Source organism: Pithys albifrons, chromosome 1 (assembly GCF_047495875.1).
Source record: "Pithys albifrons albifrons isolate INPA30051 chromosome 1, PitAlb_v1, whole genome shotgun sequence".
Lineage (NCBI taxonomy): Eukaryota > Metazoa > Chordata > Aves > Passeriformes > Thamnophilidae > Pithys > Pithys albifrons.
Window position 1 is genome coordinate 83,397,437 of NC_092458.1, and position 17,418 is coordinate 83,414,854.

The 17,418-nt window shown below is 40.3% G+C and overlaps 1 protein-coding gene across 4 annotated transcripts in view; it reads left to right on the top strand.

Annotated features, from left to right (window-relative positions):
* Nucleotides 1-17,418, top strand: part of TENM4 (teneurin transmembrane protein 4) — a 614,726-nt gene that overhangs the window by 233,142 nt on the left and 364,166 nt on the right. For all 4 annotated transcript variants that reach the window (XM_071556826.1, XM_071556796.1, XM_071556807.1 and 1 more), the window contains exon 4: nucleotides 16,606-16,894. In XM_071556826.1, coding sequence (XP_071412927.1) covers nucleotides 16,672-16,894 — 223 coding nt within the window. In that variant the 5' untranslated portion in view covers nucleotides 16,606-16,671. The remainder of the gene's footprint in view (nucleotides 1-16,605; nucleotides 16,895-17,418) is intronic.

Below are 17,418 nucleotides of genomic sequence, written 5' to 3' on the forward strand. Positions count from 1 at the left end.
AAGCCCAGCTGCTCTCCTGCCCTTGTCACAGCAGAGACAGTGGAATCAAAGGTGGAAGGAAGCTTGTGCTTCCATCCTTGTGCTAACCCAGCTTATGCAGTGTTAATAAATTGGTTTATAATGCTGGGCTTTACACTAATAAGGCTCCAAGCTAGGCACATTTATTTATTGCTGCTGCCCTTAGAGAACCATTAAGAAACGGTGATGTGGAAAACCAGCCTGGAAGGGAAATACTCCATGTCACCACAAGTCAAGACAGATCACCTCTGTCACATCCTTAGGCTCTGTTTTTGGCATCAATGACACCATGTGCTTTCACTGCGGCAGCTGGCAGGTCCTCATCAGGGCGGGATGACCACTTGGTGTAACTTCTTGCTCTTGATTTACCATCTAAGGAAGTGCTAAAGCATTTATTGATGCTGGAGTTGGCTGGGGAGCAGAGCACAGCCCCTAGACCACAGGCTCCCTCTATGACTGGTGCCCTTCCAACATCACTTCTGCATGTGACTTCTGCATGTTCCTATCCAGCTCAGAGGCAACTATTTAAGAAACAATCCTCTCCAAATCTAGTCCATGGAGACCTGTTTGTTTCCATTAAGCATATAATGACAGAGAGAATGCTGTTTGACTCCTTGGCTCTGGTCCAAGCCGATGCACAGACAATAAACCATGCCAGGGTAGAAGGTAAAACACATGTGAGTAAGATTTCCACTTACAGCTCCTTGCTTTGATGCTGTACTCATCCCCCTGTACACACATTCTTCTCTGATTTCCAATTTGTAGCCTTACACAAGCTCAGCTCAGCAGATTAAACTCAGCTATGGACTTCTCTTCCACATTCCTGGACAAGCTGAAGTGCGAGGGAAGTGAAAAGGCGCTTAAGGTCCTCCAGTCTGGCTAAAATCTTCACACCCTCTCTATGCAGGTGTTGCAACATCTTGGGATGCAGAGCAGGCAGGAGGTAGGGTGCAATACCGGACAGGACAGCAGGATGACACAGACTTGGTACCTGCCTTTACCCTAAACACTGTCTTTCATAAATTCTCCCTCAGGCCATAGCTTTGGCCACGGCAGGTCCTGGTTGCCCTAGCATCAGTGAACCAGATTGGATTCCTGGTCTGCAAAAACACTTTTATTTTCATTTCTGCAATCATTTTACACCAGAAGAAAGCCACACAGGTGCTTGTATTATCTCAAGGAAGGAGATATACATGAATAAAAATGACCTGCCAGGATGAGATAGGGAAGAGGTGCTTGCTTTAATTATTTTGTCTTGCAAACATTTGTCTGCCTTGGAAGACTGTGAGGTGCACAAGACCTGTGGTGCCCTCCAAAACAGTAACAGGAAAAGAAACCAGAATCCAAAGTTTTCCATCACAGGGAAAAGGGGAAAAACATATTTGAGAGAGGAAGGTCATAGAGATGGGAGGAAAAAAAATCCCTTGATTAGATATCTTCCTTGACTAGAGTCCAAGCAACTGACCTGAAGATTTGGCTTTTTATAAGATTTCCATCACCATCACCTCCTAGTTGGAGGTATCCTTGCCCATGGCAGGGGAATTGGAACTAGAGAATCCTTAAGGTCCCTTCCAACCCAAATCATTCTATCATTATATGATACCTAAGTGTCATGACATTATTGTTTGACAGAGGAAATAATTGAATGCTTTTCAGTTTATGTCACAGTATCACCCCAGTACATTTGGGACAGAGCAGCTGAAGATACTGAGCCCACCCTTAGGTGACAGAATAAGCCAAGGAGCATGGATCATCCTCTGCATTTACTTAAGAACAAAACAGACTGCAAAAAGAATCACAAATTCCATCTCCTTTCATTTTTAATTACTGTTTGCAGGGTGCATCTTCCTGCAGCAGGACCTTATCTCCATTCCTGCATAGAAGGGCAAGGGTCACATTTACATAACCACAAGAAAGCTGCAAAGACATCCCGGCCGTTGGTGTCGGCAGGACTGAAATATTACCATCTGCACTAAGAGCCACTGAGGGAGCTGCAAGAGCCTGGTGTGTGTTCCCCACCTTTAGCACCACTGTGGGTGTTTGCCTCCAGCCTGCTGGCCTATCAAGGATGCGGAGAGTCATTTTCTCTTTCATTACCATTCCCATTAATTCAGTTGTATTTTGTGAGGTGATTGTTTACAGGAGCCGCCTTGGTTCTCTCCTCCCAGGGGAGCCATTAATTTATCTGCTTTGCTTTCCATCAACAGGAGTTGACAGAGGGAGTTATGGGTTAACTGCTCTGTTTAGAGCAAGTGGCAGGTGCTGGTATCACTCAAACTAAATGAAAATATAAATATCTCTTTACCTACCCACGAAATCAGCTTAAATGCACAGACCCCAGTGTTTAGGTTCAACCTGTTTGTAAGCCTAATGACCCAACGCGGCACTGAACATGTTTAGTGACAGCTTGAAGCCTGGACTTCCCCAGACCCCAGCTACACATAATTATGGAATGAAAATTTCAAAAATACCTTAATTGTAAAAGGCGATATGCTTATAATGCCAGAAAGGGGCCTAATTTTGGAGCAAAACCTGCTCCATCAAACCCAGGCTGCCTTGAAGGTCCTCAGGGGCAAATCAGAGGCTCACAAGGTCATAGGTTACATCTGAAAAAATTGCCAGCATGCTTTCTTACATGATTCTTTGTAGTTTCATTTTGGGTCACTCTGGGAAGATTTCCAAGACTCCAATTTCTTAATTTCATTTCTTTTCATCCTCAGCACTGACACTTTTGAAGGCTGAAATATGATGCATTGCAGCCCATACCATAAATGTGAACATTAAAAGGTTTTGTACAGGGAGCTGAGCTTATAAAGCCCCATTTTACTTCCCAAATGAAATGAATGGAAAATATTTCCATGTAATTTGAAGGACTTTGGATCAGACGCACAATTCACAGAAGTCATGCTGTTGTAAAACCCAGTGCCAGTCAGGAGATGACACAACAAACTCACTCCTCACTGATCAGAAATAAGGGAGAAAAATAGTGATTTGTGGTATATCTTAAAATACAGCTTATACGAAGCATGTCTTACAAAGCAAAAAACTACAAAGAAGTAAGAAAGATCTAATTTTTTTTTAACATTCATTGATCCTACATTGGATTCCAATAATTGCTACTGAAATTAAAGGTAAAGGGGAAAAAGGAATAAAAGAGAAGAAAAAAGAAGGAAGAAAAGGGAAGAAAAATATTATAAAGATGCTGACAGCATTTGACTGGATTGCTTACAACAGTTTTCAGCTTTTCCTGAAAGCAGTGTGGTAAAGATATGGCAGAGAGAATGAAGTCTTAAGAGAAATTGCAATTAAAGGCAGAGAAACTTTGTCTGTAAGCAAGGAGGAATAGATGAGACATGGACATGTTTCAAGGGTTTTCAGCAAGGCAGCTTCCATGAGGCAGCTCTTTCGGCAAGAAATGGAGTGATGCTATCTCTCAGAGTCACAAAACATACATCTGCCTATGGATGGTAGGGGCTACAGCTGGCAAAGATGTAGTAGAAGGGTTATTAAAAACCCCCAGTTCTACTACTTGGAAACTGGTAAAAATACAGATTTTTAGGTCAGGCAAATTACTGTACGCCATGACTTAAAGTGGAAACAGCTCGATCTTCCAATGTAGATGATAGAAAACAGTATCCCAAGCTTTTTTCCTTCCCACCCCAGTGTATTGCCCTCTTGCCTGAGCCTTGTATCTAACTGTGAAACCCCATTATAAAACCAGATTGATATTAATCTAGTTTGATTAAAGTTGAAGAAGGCTAAAAGAATAAAATGGTAAGGATTTTGCAGATAAGGGCTCTTTTTCTTTTAATTTACAGACAAGTTTCCTGATCTGCTTGTGGTGTGGTTTTATGAACAGCTGCATCAGTATCCCCAGGGAGGCAGGAAGCAGCAGGGTGGCTGAGCCACGGCAGGAGGGAACATCTCAAGCAGGGTTTGTCATCAGAAACATTGAAACATGGAACTGTTCCTCTACTGAGGTTGACATTTTCAAACCCAGGAGCCTGAACTTTGGTGAAAACAAACTTATGTTTAAAGGATTCTTGGCAATTGGATTTCCTGCAGATTTCTGCATCCAACAGATGCAAGCATTGATCCAGCTTCACTTGGGCAACGATAAGTACAATGAGACATTTGGCTTCAGGAGCTTATGACAAAGGATGTTGCTGTCTCCTCTGTCTCCATCTGTACTGCTTCCTTTACAGACATAATTGCTAATAAATTAACTACTAGTATACTACTTTGAAAATCATGAGCTTAAATATAGGGTTTTATTAGCTTATATCCTGGCAAAATGTTTCTCTCATACACATAATTTTTTGTAACTGAATTATCCTTTGCAACTTTTAAAACATACAAAGTGGTCGGACCTCTGCTATTTATCATTCTTCTCTGCCAGGTAGGAAGGAAATTGGGTCAAGAATTTATTGCAAAAAAGCAGATAAGCATTTTACTTTAGGGATCTTTTATGTCCATGATTTCAACGAGCCTAATAATCTTTGCAAATCATTAGCATGTCTTGGCCCTGGATCCATCCTGAAAGTGTATGATCTCACCTCATAAGTTTCTTGTTAGATTCCTGGACTCTCTCAGACATCTTCTTAATAGTGATACGTCTCATAAATTATTTATTGATATGACATACTTAAAAGCATCAAAAAAGACCTTTTAGTTTGGCTGTGAAACAGCTAAGAGTAGTTATATCTGCTTTTCATAAAACAGGCCGAAAAGGTTAAATGCCTTGTCCAGGATCACACAATAAATTAGTGGTACAGCAAGGCATAACAGAAACCAGTGCTGTTTCCCAGACTCTTAGTTCTCTGCAGTAGACATAGCTATCTCTTCATCTCAGGAACTGCTGGATGGTCCAAAACCAAGATGGTTTACTCGCTACTGAAACCCATGGCCTCCGTCTCTTAAATTCTCCTGTCTTTTGACCTTGGTGGAGGTGCTGAACTTGATGCTTCGGGTGTGTGTGTTTTTTAAGTCATTTTCCAGAAGACAGACTTTTCAGAAATAGACAGTTACCTATGACTCAAATGTAACATTCACAATTCAGAGATACCTACTTAATAAGACTCTGCGTGTTTTCCCAAATGTGCTCTGATTAAGTCTCAGTCAAAAGATGGAGCCTATTACTGGGTTTTGCTTTTTTGTGTTTTGCTTCCTAAGGCATATGAAAGATGGTGTTTGTTGCATCTATTTGAAACAAATAGTAATGATTAACGTTTATATAGCACTTTCTGCTTTTTAAGCGCTGCACAAACACTAATTACTCTTGGTTTAGTGTAAACTAATGTAATCCCACTCTGTTTTACAACCTATTTGCATCTTTTGTTGACTGAGAGCTAGTTCAATTACTTCTAATCTTTGGTCTAGCTAGTCATTAAAGGTATGACTAAGAAGAGCCATTTACATCTTCAATTGCCTTCTCCCCTCCCCAGCAACTTCATTTGCTTTTTAGCTTTTCTTCCCACAATGTCTTTTACTGAGTATTCTTAAAGGTGGATTCGTTAGCATGGTAGCAAAGCTTTTCTTCAGCAAAACAGTGGGCCTTTCCACTGATTTTGTTAAATTATTTAAAAACTTATAAGAATGATTTAATAAGCTGTTCTGTTTTGCCACAGAAAGTCATATACAAGATGTTTTCCTAGGGCAAACCAAAAGATTTATTACTTAGTCACTAAATCAGTGATCTTAATACCAATAATGCAGAATTTATTTTCCAGTTTGACTTGGATAAACCACTTATCTCTTACCTAGAATTTTATCTACCGAAAGATGTGAATAATATTTGGCTTTCATGAATACTGGCACAGAACCAAAGAACTCTAGTAAACAGTTTTCTGATGTCCAAACAGGAGCTGGGGTTTGTACAGTCTCTGCCACTGACTCCTGCATTATTTGGTCAGGTCATTTCCATTATGCAAGTCTCTTCTGCGTGTAATATGGGAGAGATGCAAATGTATCTCCTTGAATGGCTAAATCAGTAAGAAATCACAAACATGAAGCAACACAAATGAATAATTTCACTGTGTGATGAATCCAACCAAATGCAGATTCCTAGTCCTGAAAGAGTCATCTTAGGGATCCCCTTGGAGTCCATAGGGAGAAGGAGTCATTTAGAGGTAAAAATAATTAATCCATTACTGTAATAGATGTCTAAATTATTTTTATATGAATTTTGCCCTAAAAATTATTCTTCTTTATTCACTTATTGTAGAAGAAATCAAATGTGAGTAGTTTGGCTGTAGATGTTTGAAGGACTCATATCCAGAGTAAAGAGAGACAAATTTGACTTACATGTGTAGCCTGATCACCCTGCCATGTACATGCAAAATCAAAACATAAAACCAGAATCTAAATTTTAACTTCTGAGTTTTTGCAATGTAGTAAAAAAGCAAAAGTAAATAAAAATAAACCCTGCTGTTATTCTGATACCTTTGGGCAAGTAGAAAAGCAGCATTTTACAAGAATAGAATAAGTGTAATGTTCTATATTCTCCCCTGAGCTACAGTAACAGTTCTTATAACCTTAATAAGCTCCCTCCCTAATGCACCTTGAAGTCAAGCAGCATTTGCACATCTGAAAAAGCGTCTGTTTTGGGAAGCCGTAGAATCAGAGAGTCATTGAAGGGTTTGGGTTGGAAGGGACTTTAAAGGTCAGCTGGTGGGCAGGAACACTTTCACAGACCACATTGCTCCAAGCCCCATCCAACCTGGCCTTGAACACTTCCAGAGATGGAGCAGCCACAGCTTCTCTGGGCATTCTGTGCCAGTGCCTCACCAACTTTATAGGGAAGAATCTCATTCTCATATCTAATCTAACTCTGCCCTTCATCAATCTGAAGTCATTCCCGCTGTCCTATTACTCCATGCCCTTATTAAAAGCCCCTCCCCTGCTCTCTTGTAGCCTCTTTAGGTGTTGGAAAGTGCTCTAAGGTCTCTCCATGCGCCATACATACCCAGTTGTACATCAGTGCTAAGTTTCAGTCAGGTGTAAGACCTCTTGCCAGAGCACAGTCTGTGTCCAGCCAACTGTGATTTGCAGGGGTGTCAGATGAAGTTCTCATGATAAGAGAGATGGCATATGTTTAAAATCTCTTAGACATGATGCCCCTCCTTGTTATTCCAATGAGGGAGCCCTTTGTTTCAGAAAAAAAAAAACCACAACAACCCAAAACAGAATTTCCTATTTCAAATTCACTATTTTTATCTGTCTATTTTCCACCCACAGGCATATTACCCAAGAAAAATACCCTTCCTCCTGCATAAGCTTGATGTGTCATTGAAAGTTAAGCTCTGGACACAGTAGGGGTTACACTGATTAATCAATCCCTAGCATCTCTCACTCTGATTATCTCACATAGAAGTCCTAAAATAAATCAATTCATGAGCCTTTTCAGTCTTTTTACAGATAATTCCTATTTTAATAAACTTGGCTTGAAGTTTGACCCTTTGGGGGATTTTATCAGAACAAGAAAACAGTTGGTTTCTCTCCCTGCTGAAGGAAAGCAAGGACAGATTACTCAGTACATCTGTGATAAGAGCAGGCACATTTTACACGTGATACTGAAGTAAGACAAGAACAGGTTGGCCTTATGACTAATGCTGCAGTTTTGTGTGTTAGTTACTTGAATCCAAGTAACTGGATAAGATAGTTGACTTTGCCTACAGAAGGACGATGGTAATACTTTTTCCCTATGCTATGTGTCCTACCTGATCAGCTGAGAACTTCCCTCTGCTGCAGGAAGTTTTCCATTATATTGTTCTGCAGAGTATCTCTAGTGTTAATAAATAGGTAGATGCAAAAGAAATCTGTCCCTAACAATGGTTTTTGAGCATAACTGAGTATATTCTTCCAAACTCAGCTGAGCCTGTGGCATCCCTTGTCATTCGATACCAGTAGTGAAAGGCAATGCAGGCATAAAGTATTATTCTATTGTTTTCACAGCCAAGCCAGTGAAAAAGGGGGGACAAAATGCAGATCTTGCAAGTTTTACATTGCAGGTCTCTTTCAATGTAAGCCATCATCCTGTAAGCTGCTCAGACCCCAGGCTGCATCCAAAGAGTGTAGAACAGGAGATGTTCTGAACTACTTCACACAGGAGGAGCACACCAACGTGATACTTTTTACTGAGGGATACAGATACATGACAAGCTTTATGCTTTAAACTTTATCTACCAACAGTTCTCCCCTAGTTTTCCTGCAGCTGATTGTGTCAATGGTTTTAGAGGCAAGGGTTAGAGCCTGCATTGGTGGCCATAGAGAGAAAAGGCAGACATACTTTTTTTTTACTAAAAGAACCTCCATTTACTGCTCTTCCCTGGGACCAGAAATAATCCATAATAGAGAAAAATAGTTACATCTGAGAGTGGGTATGAGTTCAAAGGCTTTTTTCTTATGGCAAAGGGTGAAGGCTCATGAATGTCCCTATGAAAGACATGACTGTAAACAAGAACTTTAAAGGAGACAAGTACTTCTTCACGCAACAACTAATCACATTGGGGGACTATTCACAGGATGTTGCAAAGGCCAAAAGTATTTAGGGGTCAAATGGGATTAGGCAAACTCTCAGAGGACAGATTCATGAAGGACTGCCAATCCCAATGGTTTGCTGAAGTGTGTGGAGGGAAATGACCAACCTTAATCCTTAAATTATTGTTCACAACCACTTTCCCCTTCTTCTCTTCCAAAGAGACTACATCCAGTCCATACAGATGGGTCATTTTCTTGTTCAGTTTATTGTCAGAAAAGCAGAGATGCAAAGGGAGTGTATCTAAGTGTTGCAAATCAATAACCTAGTGAAATAAAGAGGTTTAAGGGCGCAAGGTGTGCCTCGGAATTGCTTTGGGATTCTCACTATGTTTTACTACAAAGGTTTCCTGTAGACCACAACAGACCACTGAGAATTAGACAAAAGCTTGCCCATGTGTGGGTAGAAAGCTTAGCACCCTGAGTGAGCCCTGTACCAACCTGTTCTTACTGTCTTGGAGATGAGACACTGGCACAGGTTGCCAAGGGAAATTGCAGATGTCCCATCCCCGGAAGTGTTTGAGGCCAGGTTGGATGCGGCTTTGAGCAACCAGATCTAGTGAAAGGTGTCCCTGCCCATGGCAGGGAGTTTAAATTAGATGATCTTTAAGGTCCCTTCCAACAATACAGAGGCACCTTTTTTGTTGTCATAGCATTAATTCTATAGTTCTATGACTAGAGATTATCAAATAAATTTTGTTGTTTTACACAAAAAAAAAAAATAAAAAAGGCAAAACTCCAGACTTTGTTTTTCTTTCCTGGAAGAAAAAGGAAAGATTCTCCCAAGGAGACTGAGGAAACTTGTACTGAGGACTTTCACCTAGGATGCTTGAGACACATTCAAAACTTCATCCTGCCTGACTCAGATTAGGTTATTAAATTTTAGCTGTCTGTATCTCAGGTAACAGCCCAAATTAGCAGATGGTGCATGATGGAGGAAGAAAGGGAATGCTTTCAGTGAGTACCTGCATTTTATGTCACCAGTTCTTTCTCAGTCTGAGATTTGCTGATAAAAAGGCTGGTTTCACATAAGTCTTGGATGTTTGGCACATCACACACCCAAACCTTGAGTGTGACATAGTGAGTCAGGAAAAATGTGCAGGCTGAACTTAAAACAGTCTACATGGTCAGGCTGTCTCTTCTGGCATTTATTATTTAAATACCTTTATGCATTATCTATTAAATTGAGGTTCTGAAGAAAACCCATTTCATACAAGAATGGCTAATAGACTCATAATGAGAATTTCAATATACAATTAAGACTATTTTGAAAGTAATTTCCATTTGGGGGGAAGATAGAGTAGGGTTCTGATGACTGCAGTTGCAAGCTGCTTATACTAGTCTAAAACTATTCATAAGCTTTGTTAACTTCTGGCCCCAAAGTTTTCTCCTAGCACAGGTTACAGGCTCCAGCCCACGAGAGAAGACTTAGAAGTCTGCAAACCAGAAATAATTGAGATAATTGCATTCCAGCCTCCTTCATGCTTTCCCACCATACTTCAAATCTCCACTACTGTTTCAGGCTTTTCTGGGCCTCCAGCTCCTTGCAGTTTTAGATTTATTCATGAAAAGGTCACAAACCACATATTTTGGACAGGCCTAGCATGTCTCTTACCAGTAGAAGAAAGGCTTAGTGGTTGAGACCAGAAAAGGGAGGTTTTGTTACTTTCTTCGAGCACTGGGTTGAAGCCAAGCAGTATTAATTCAACTGTTCATTCTCCTCTCTTGTGCCTGCTTCTTTCCAAAGCCTGTGCCAAAAATGTGAGAGGATGTTATACCTATAGCTAAATTTATTTCCCACAAAGACCTCATGGGATTTGAACCCCTGTTATAAATCTGTAGCCTAAAGTTTAATAAAAACACAAGAGTCCTTTATGTTATAGAACAATCTCCCAGAAACCTGATAAATGGCACCACACTTTTTAAGCCATGTTTGTGTATTTATTAAGATCTGATCACCGGGCAGTACAAATTTTATTTGAATCACCCCAAAGTATATGCCTAAGCATTTGCTGAGTGCATCAGTACATTCACCACTACGTTTTTATCAGTTTTGTGCTTTAGAGGAGGTGTGGAATGGGAGGCAATATCACAGGTACTTCTGGACAACAGAAGATGATCAAATAAGATTTCTCAGGTTCAACATTTTGTGTAAAAAAGGCCAGGTTTTGTCAAAGGTCAGGCTGAAAGTGGCTCTGAGCAACATGAACTAGTGGGTGGCATCCCTGCCTATAGTGGGGGAGGGTTGGAACGAGATGACCTTTAAGGTGCCTTCCAACACAAGCCTTTCTGTGATTCTATGACATCAGAATATGGAGCCTCGAACTGGGCACTTGCATTCTCATGGAAGTATGATGGGCCTCTCATAATGGACTGCACTCTTACAAATGAGATTTAAAACACAAGGTGATGACTTACCTTGGTGTAGGATATTCATAACCACAGACACAAAGTCATTTAATCGTCTGAACTCACAACATCTTTGACTGCAGCTTAGAATCCTGAGTCTAATTTCCCAAATAAAATTGCTGGTCTGGCTCCAATACCTGTTGGTATCTTCAAGAATATTAATATACAATGAGGTGAAAATCCATCTCTCTTTTGACTCTGAGTGGGGTTTTCATCATTCATCATGGGATTTCACTCATCAGACACAACTGCAATAGTACATGCTCCACAGTCCTTCTGACTGAAGGACACTATCCAAACACGAAAGAGCATCATGTTAATAATACCTGAGGTTCTCTAGCAAAGATTTCAGACATTCATTAGCCAAGACATTTTTAATTAAGTATTCTACTGTACTTATGCGACTTGGTTCTCAAAAAAATCCAGTACTCATTATCAGACTCAGCCTGGGAGATCAAGAGTCTGGTCTCAGTTGTGTTGCTTTCTTCTTGTACCACCTTAAGCAATTCACTTTGACTTCCCATGGCTCATCTCTTCCACTTTAAAGTGAATGAAAGGATATTTGCTCATTACCAGTGTTAGCTCTCAGTTAATGATTGGATTCGTGGTGCCCAAAGGAGGGAAAATAAAATCCATCTGCCTCTCAGTATTCTATGGCTGTCCTCAATCTACAAGGGCAGCAGCAATGAAAAATCCAGAAAAATATTGACATAAGCAATGAAATGAGAAGATTTAGTTTAAGAAGGCAAAAAGTAGGCCCTACCAAGTAAGATGATGCCATTTTTCCATAGGCAAATTTTGCAGAGGAAAACAGATTACTATAGGAAGTCACTTTGCTTCCTCCAGCACAAAGGTGGAGGTGGAATCAACCCACCAAGATTCATGCTTATATTTTCATGAAGACAAGACATTTCACTCTTCCAGTTTTCTCATAGCCCTGTTGCCATAACTATGTGGAAAACACATAAAGCTATCTCGGCTATATAAACCCTCACATTTTGACAGAAAATTGGATGACATGACATGCTGCTTTCCAGAACAGGCGCTGTCTATCACCTTACTGCTAATCTCTGTGATTAGTGACCTGCAATGTAAGTCAGCTATCAAAGACCACCTGTCCTTTTTGCTGTAAGCGCCTCCTAGCATATCGCTTTGTGGTGTGTCACTCTCTTGTCTGGTTTTTGATTGATGCAAGTTTGTATTTCGAGCAGTGACTCAGAAAATAAATCATCCCCCTTGCTATTCATTGAGTGTGATTCTGCAGCACAAAGCCGGTGTGGTTAATCAAAGCTCCAAAGAGCAACAAAAAGCAACAGAACTGAGAATGAGGAGGATAGATACAAAGGATAAAACATCATAAAAAAGGATTATTTGGGAGCTAACCAAAGCAAAAGCAAAATATAAAGAGCTGCAAATAAGCATTGTGTTTGCTGCACTACTGCACCAGAACCAAAAAGCTGATTTTTTTGTTCCACTCCTTGATATGTATGCAAGGATGTGAGGAGAGTCCCACACCTTTGAAAAATATAACTATTTCAAGGAGGCTGATTTTATGGGTTTCTACATTTAAGTAAACCTTTCTGGGGTCAGTGGGATTTTTCTGAGTAGAATAAGTAAATCCTGAAGGATATTTCTGTTGTGAGTTGTACTCAGACCAGCTTGTGGTCCAGCTTGGATTCCATACACAGAGGGCTGTCAAAAATAAGAATGGCTGTTGCAATTAACAGACCTTATTTCTTTTTAAAGGAACAAAATAGGTGAAATTTGATATGTTATGCAGACAGCAGTAATGATGAAAGAATCGAACAGATCCAGAAATGCTATGTTGTAGGACAAGAAAGCCCTTTCCAAGTAGAAATGGTTCAGAGCAGGAGAGTGCTTCTATGGAGGGAAAAGGAGTGCAGGAATGGAAAGGAACATGTTAGAAGACTTGGTTTTCTGCATCTGGCTCAGCAAGTTTATGGAAGCTTTTAAAATTATGAGGAGCAATCATGAGCTAAAGACGGAAAGCAACCGGTGGTTGAGTATGTAACTGAGATGAGTGTGATTCTTTGTATTTGTCATGTGCTGGAGAAGTCAGGAAAAACGTGAGGTGTCGATGGCACAGATGAAATTGTAGCAAAAGTGAAATCTAGACACAAGGAGTAGCAGATAAAAAATAATAATCTATCACAAAAACACTATGAGGCAAATTCCCTGACAACACAAGTCCATTGAAAGTAAGGTATCTAAACTGTGTGGGAATTGGGTCATAAAACTGTGATGACAAGAACTACATGTCCATGGAGAGGTGCTGGAAACTGACTTAAGTCGGTAAAATGCAACAGTTCTTTCTTTTTAAAAAAATTAAGAAATCTTCATTATGTTTTTGGAGGTGATCTTTCTAGTCAGAAAGTCAGGCCAAGTGGTGAGGGAGAGAGAAATAAAAAGTTGAGAAGAGTTAAATTTATAAAGACATGAATGACTTGGGAATAGAAACACTGTTACAGAGGAATGTGCATGTGGAGGGTGCAAATTTACAAGGCTATTTTTGATGAACTGTAGGAGGAATTTCAGTTTTTCAGCACCTTTCTTTACTAAAAGAAAACCCTCCATCTGATGGGAATTCAGTCAATTTCCTCATGGCTTTTTGTAATTTCCTAAGTTGGAAGTTTACTAATGGTAATTACAGACCCTGTTTGTACCTTGTGGCTCTAACTATGCAGAAAGGTTTTCTTGGCGCCTGTGCCTTTCCCGCTAGAGGGTTTTCAAATGCCTGGCCCTCGGTAGGAATTGCTAACAACCGTCAGAAGCAGATAGAAGAAACCTTTACTCATTTCTTTCTTACAGACTAACCACTTCTCACTCACATTTTTTTTTCTATCTCCATCCCCCATGACAATAAACCACAGTTTCAGTGTTCGTTATAATGGCTCTTACTACAGGGCTGTTGTGAAGAAGCCTGTTTTAAGGTGTTTTATTCAAAGGTGCAACAAACCTGGTCCTTCTAAGAATTTCACACAAAAAAGAGATGCTATAAAGGACACAAATGCATTCAATAACTAGTGCGAAAAAAAAAAGTCACAATTTTTCAAGCCAAAAATCTTTCTTATTTTTTTAAGGCAGGAAGGCAGTGTGCTGAAAAGCAATCAGATGCTCTATTTCTTTTAGCTCTCTCCAGTGTGAAACTACCAATATGTTTGACTCAATGCAAAAAAATATCTACCAGTATTTGATAGATCTCTTGCATGCTACTACTGTTCTTTAGCATAACACAGTTTCCCTCACTGTTGCTTCTACATTCAAGCCTTAGTCTTTGTATCCTTGCTCTGCAAAAAATTTAATGTGTGTCAGTTTTGGTGGGTGAGTAATTCCATTTGCATTCATTGTGTTGAACTTACATGAATGAATTTAAGTGAATGAGTTCAGTAGGTTTAAAAACATATTTAAAATCAAAGTGGTGCTCAGATTTCTGCAGATGACTTATGTAAAGCTCAGTTATAAGACACTCCTCCTCCTTTTCACCTCTTCCTCCCATTAGTGTTTGATAGTTTCTGTGCATTGTGCTGATAAATAGGAAGTGTGAACTTGGTCTGCCACCATCACTGAAATAGACAGGAAGACAATGAAGTGGACTTTTTTTTTTATTGTAGTGTCTTAGTTTCTGGGAAATAATACCAGAGGAATGGTACAAGGTGTTGGAATTGTGGTCTGTCACTGCAAGGTTCATTTTGGAGGTTAAAGGGGTCAAAACCCAGTTATCAGTTTTAGCGAAAGCAGAATTGCAGAAATAGGAGTGTGTCGTGGTTTATCCCCACAAGAGTTCAAAGACTGCAACCCTCCTTTTCTTTGCCCAGCTACTGTGTATCTCACAGCCCTCCTGCAGCTCTTACTCCTTCATGCAGTCTTTCTTCAGTATTTGTTTAGTTGTGCTTGTGCCAGACACCTTGGCAAGTAAGGAATTAATAATAAAATGTTTTCTTCAGGCTTTAGCATCAGTATTATGATTTGCAGAATTTCAGAACCTATGCTAAGAGTCTTCCATCCTTCACACACTCATACTTTTGAAACCCACAAATGTTACATTACATCACATCCCTTTAAACCAACCTGCAAAGCTCACAGCACATCCATCCTCAACTACTGTGCCATAGCTGTGTGAAAGCAGGTGTAGATTAGGTATTAGAAAGAAATTCTTCACTGTGAGGGTGGTGAAGCATTAGCACAGGTTGCTTAGAGAAGTTGTGGCTGCCTCACCCTGAAAGTGGTTCAAGGCCAGGTTGGATAGACCTTTGAGCAGCCTGGATTAGTGGCAGGTGTCACTGCATGTGTCAGAGGGGTTGGAACAAGATGATCTTGAAGGTCCCTTCCAACCAAATCATTCTAGGATTCTATGATTCTCCAAAATGCAGGGCACAGCATTTGAAAACAAGGCTGGGGTCTGAGTCATGAAGGAGTAAGATTTTGTTAGTGCATTCAGAGTTTAGCCTTTAAAGAGAGAAATGCTAATAGACTGTGATTCAGTCCTTGCCACATATTTCCATATGTATTTGCTATGAAAAAGACCAGGATCTGATAGGTGCTTTCTGAACCTCTTCCTCTCTGTTTTTAAATGCTGCTGGTAAGCAATAATATCCTGAGGTGGCAGTTAGAGAGTCAACTTCTGTTCCTTAGCTGTCAGGTGGACACACTTCCTGAGAAGCCCAGCCCATAATTACACATTTGCAATGTTTGGTTTGTGGGTTTTATCACTTTTTTTCCTCAGAAACCATTTTAGATATTAAAAAAATATAGGTTATCATCTTGACGCAAGTTATTGAAGGTGTTTTTTTTTCCTGTGACTTTTGATGCATTTAATAAATTTAAAGTGAAAATACCATTTATTAATTATTTTAACAAACATACTTTTAACATGCTTTATTTCTGTTATCTGTTTTCTCTGTGTGCAGATATGTATGCTTGCATAGCGCTGCATATATACATCAGTTTTCCAACAGACATAAATTCCAGGCCATGTTTTTACATGAAGAAGAGCACTATCATTTATTTACACTTTCTCAGCTCTGCTTAAGTTCTAATATATTTCAAGCTGAGTAAAGACGAGCCCTCTGAATAGGAAGACATTTTTGTCCAATTTCCATTCATATCTCATCCCTTCATTCTTCTTTTCTCCCTCCCCCTTCCCACTTGCCTTCTTACAGTCTCAGTCTTTTGTTCATCCTTTCTAACCTCACAATCTGACAAAACACTTCTAAAACCACAGGACAGCATTTTTCCAAAGTCCTCTGGATGCCCAAATAGAGACATTTCAACATTACCTGATTTCCCAGAGATTAGGTGACTGATGAATACATGCCTCCTGGAGGTGTCTGAATCACTTCCCATGGAAAGAAGACAGAGAGTATCACAAGCAGTTTCAAATTCCCAAGTGCAGACTCAGTTCAGACAGATGCAGGTTGCTGCGTGCATGTGTCCTGTTCGCAGTGGCAATTATTAAATGACTCACACATAATTGAGAGTTTCTTTTTATTGGTAATTGTTCTAAGAGGGTTTTCCTGCAATCCATTGAGTAACATGTCTTTTCTTCAGTGCAAAAATGTATAAAGAAGGCAAATTAGCTGTTCAGTGCACAAAGGCATGAATTTCTTTCATTCTCTGTTTCAGGTTATTCCAATCTGACCACGACAAGAACGTCATTATTTTAATGTTGAATACTCAGACAAGGGTGCCATGGATGTAAAAGAGAGGAAACCGTATCGATCTCTGACTCGGCGCCGTGACACTGAGCGCCGCTACACAAGCTCTTCAGCCGAGAGTGAGGACAGCAAAGTGCCCCAGAAGTCCTACAGCTCCAGCGAGACCCTGAAGGCTTATGATCAAGACTCCAGGCTGACCTACAGCAATCGGGTCAAAGACATGGTGCATCAGGAGGCCGATGAATTCTGCCGAGCAGGTGGGTATCTTTCAGTTGATGCAGCTGTAAGCAGTGTGAGTCAATCAGCTGAGAGCTGGAGCTGAGTGGGAGGCTACTTTTGAAGGATTCTGAGGCTGAAAGCAAGATATGAGAGAGATTTGAAGAGAGCAGCAAGGATCATCTTCATTGCATTGCACAGACCTTGTGTGCAGACCAGTGTCCTTAAGTGGCCTACCCATACCCCATGTTCATTAGAACTTACTGAAACACGTTTTCTGTGTGTTAGTCTTTCTGCCTCCAACAGCATTGTGCTACTTCCTACCATGAGATTAGACCCCCCGTGCAGATGCTGTACAGTATTGACACGGCGTGGAAAGTTCCCACCTGCTCATGAGACCTTTCACTATGTTGTGCTACTGCTCTGTTGTGAAGGAATTCTACAAAGATGCTGAGACAAAGACAGTGAGAGGAGAGTGTAACTGTCCTCACTGTCCATCTGGTCTACAACAACACCCAAGAAGCCTGGAAGAAGGAAGGCAACTGAACTCCAGATGGGATGAACC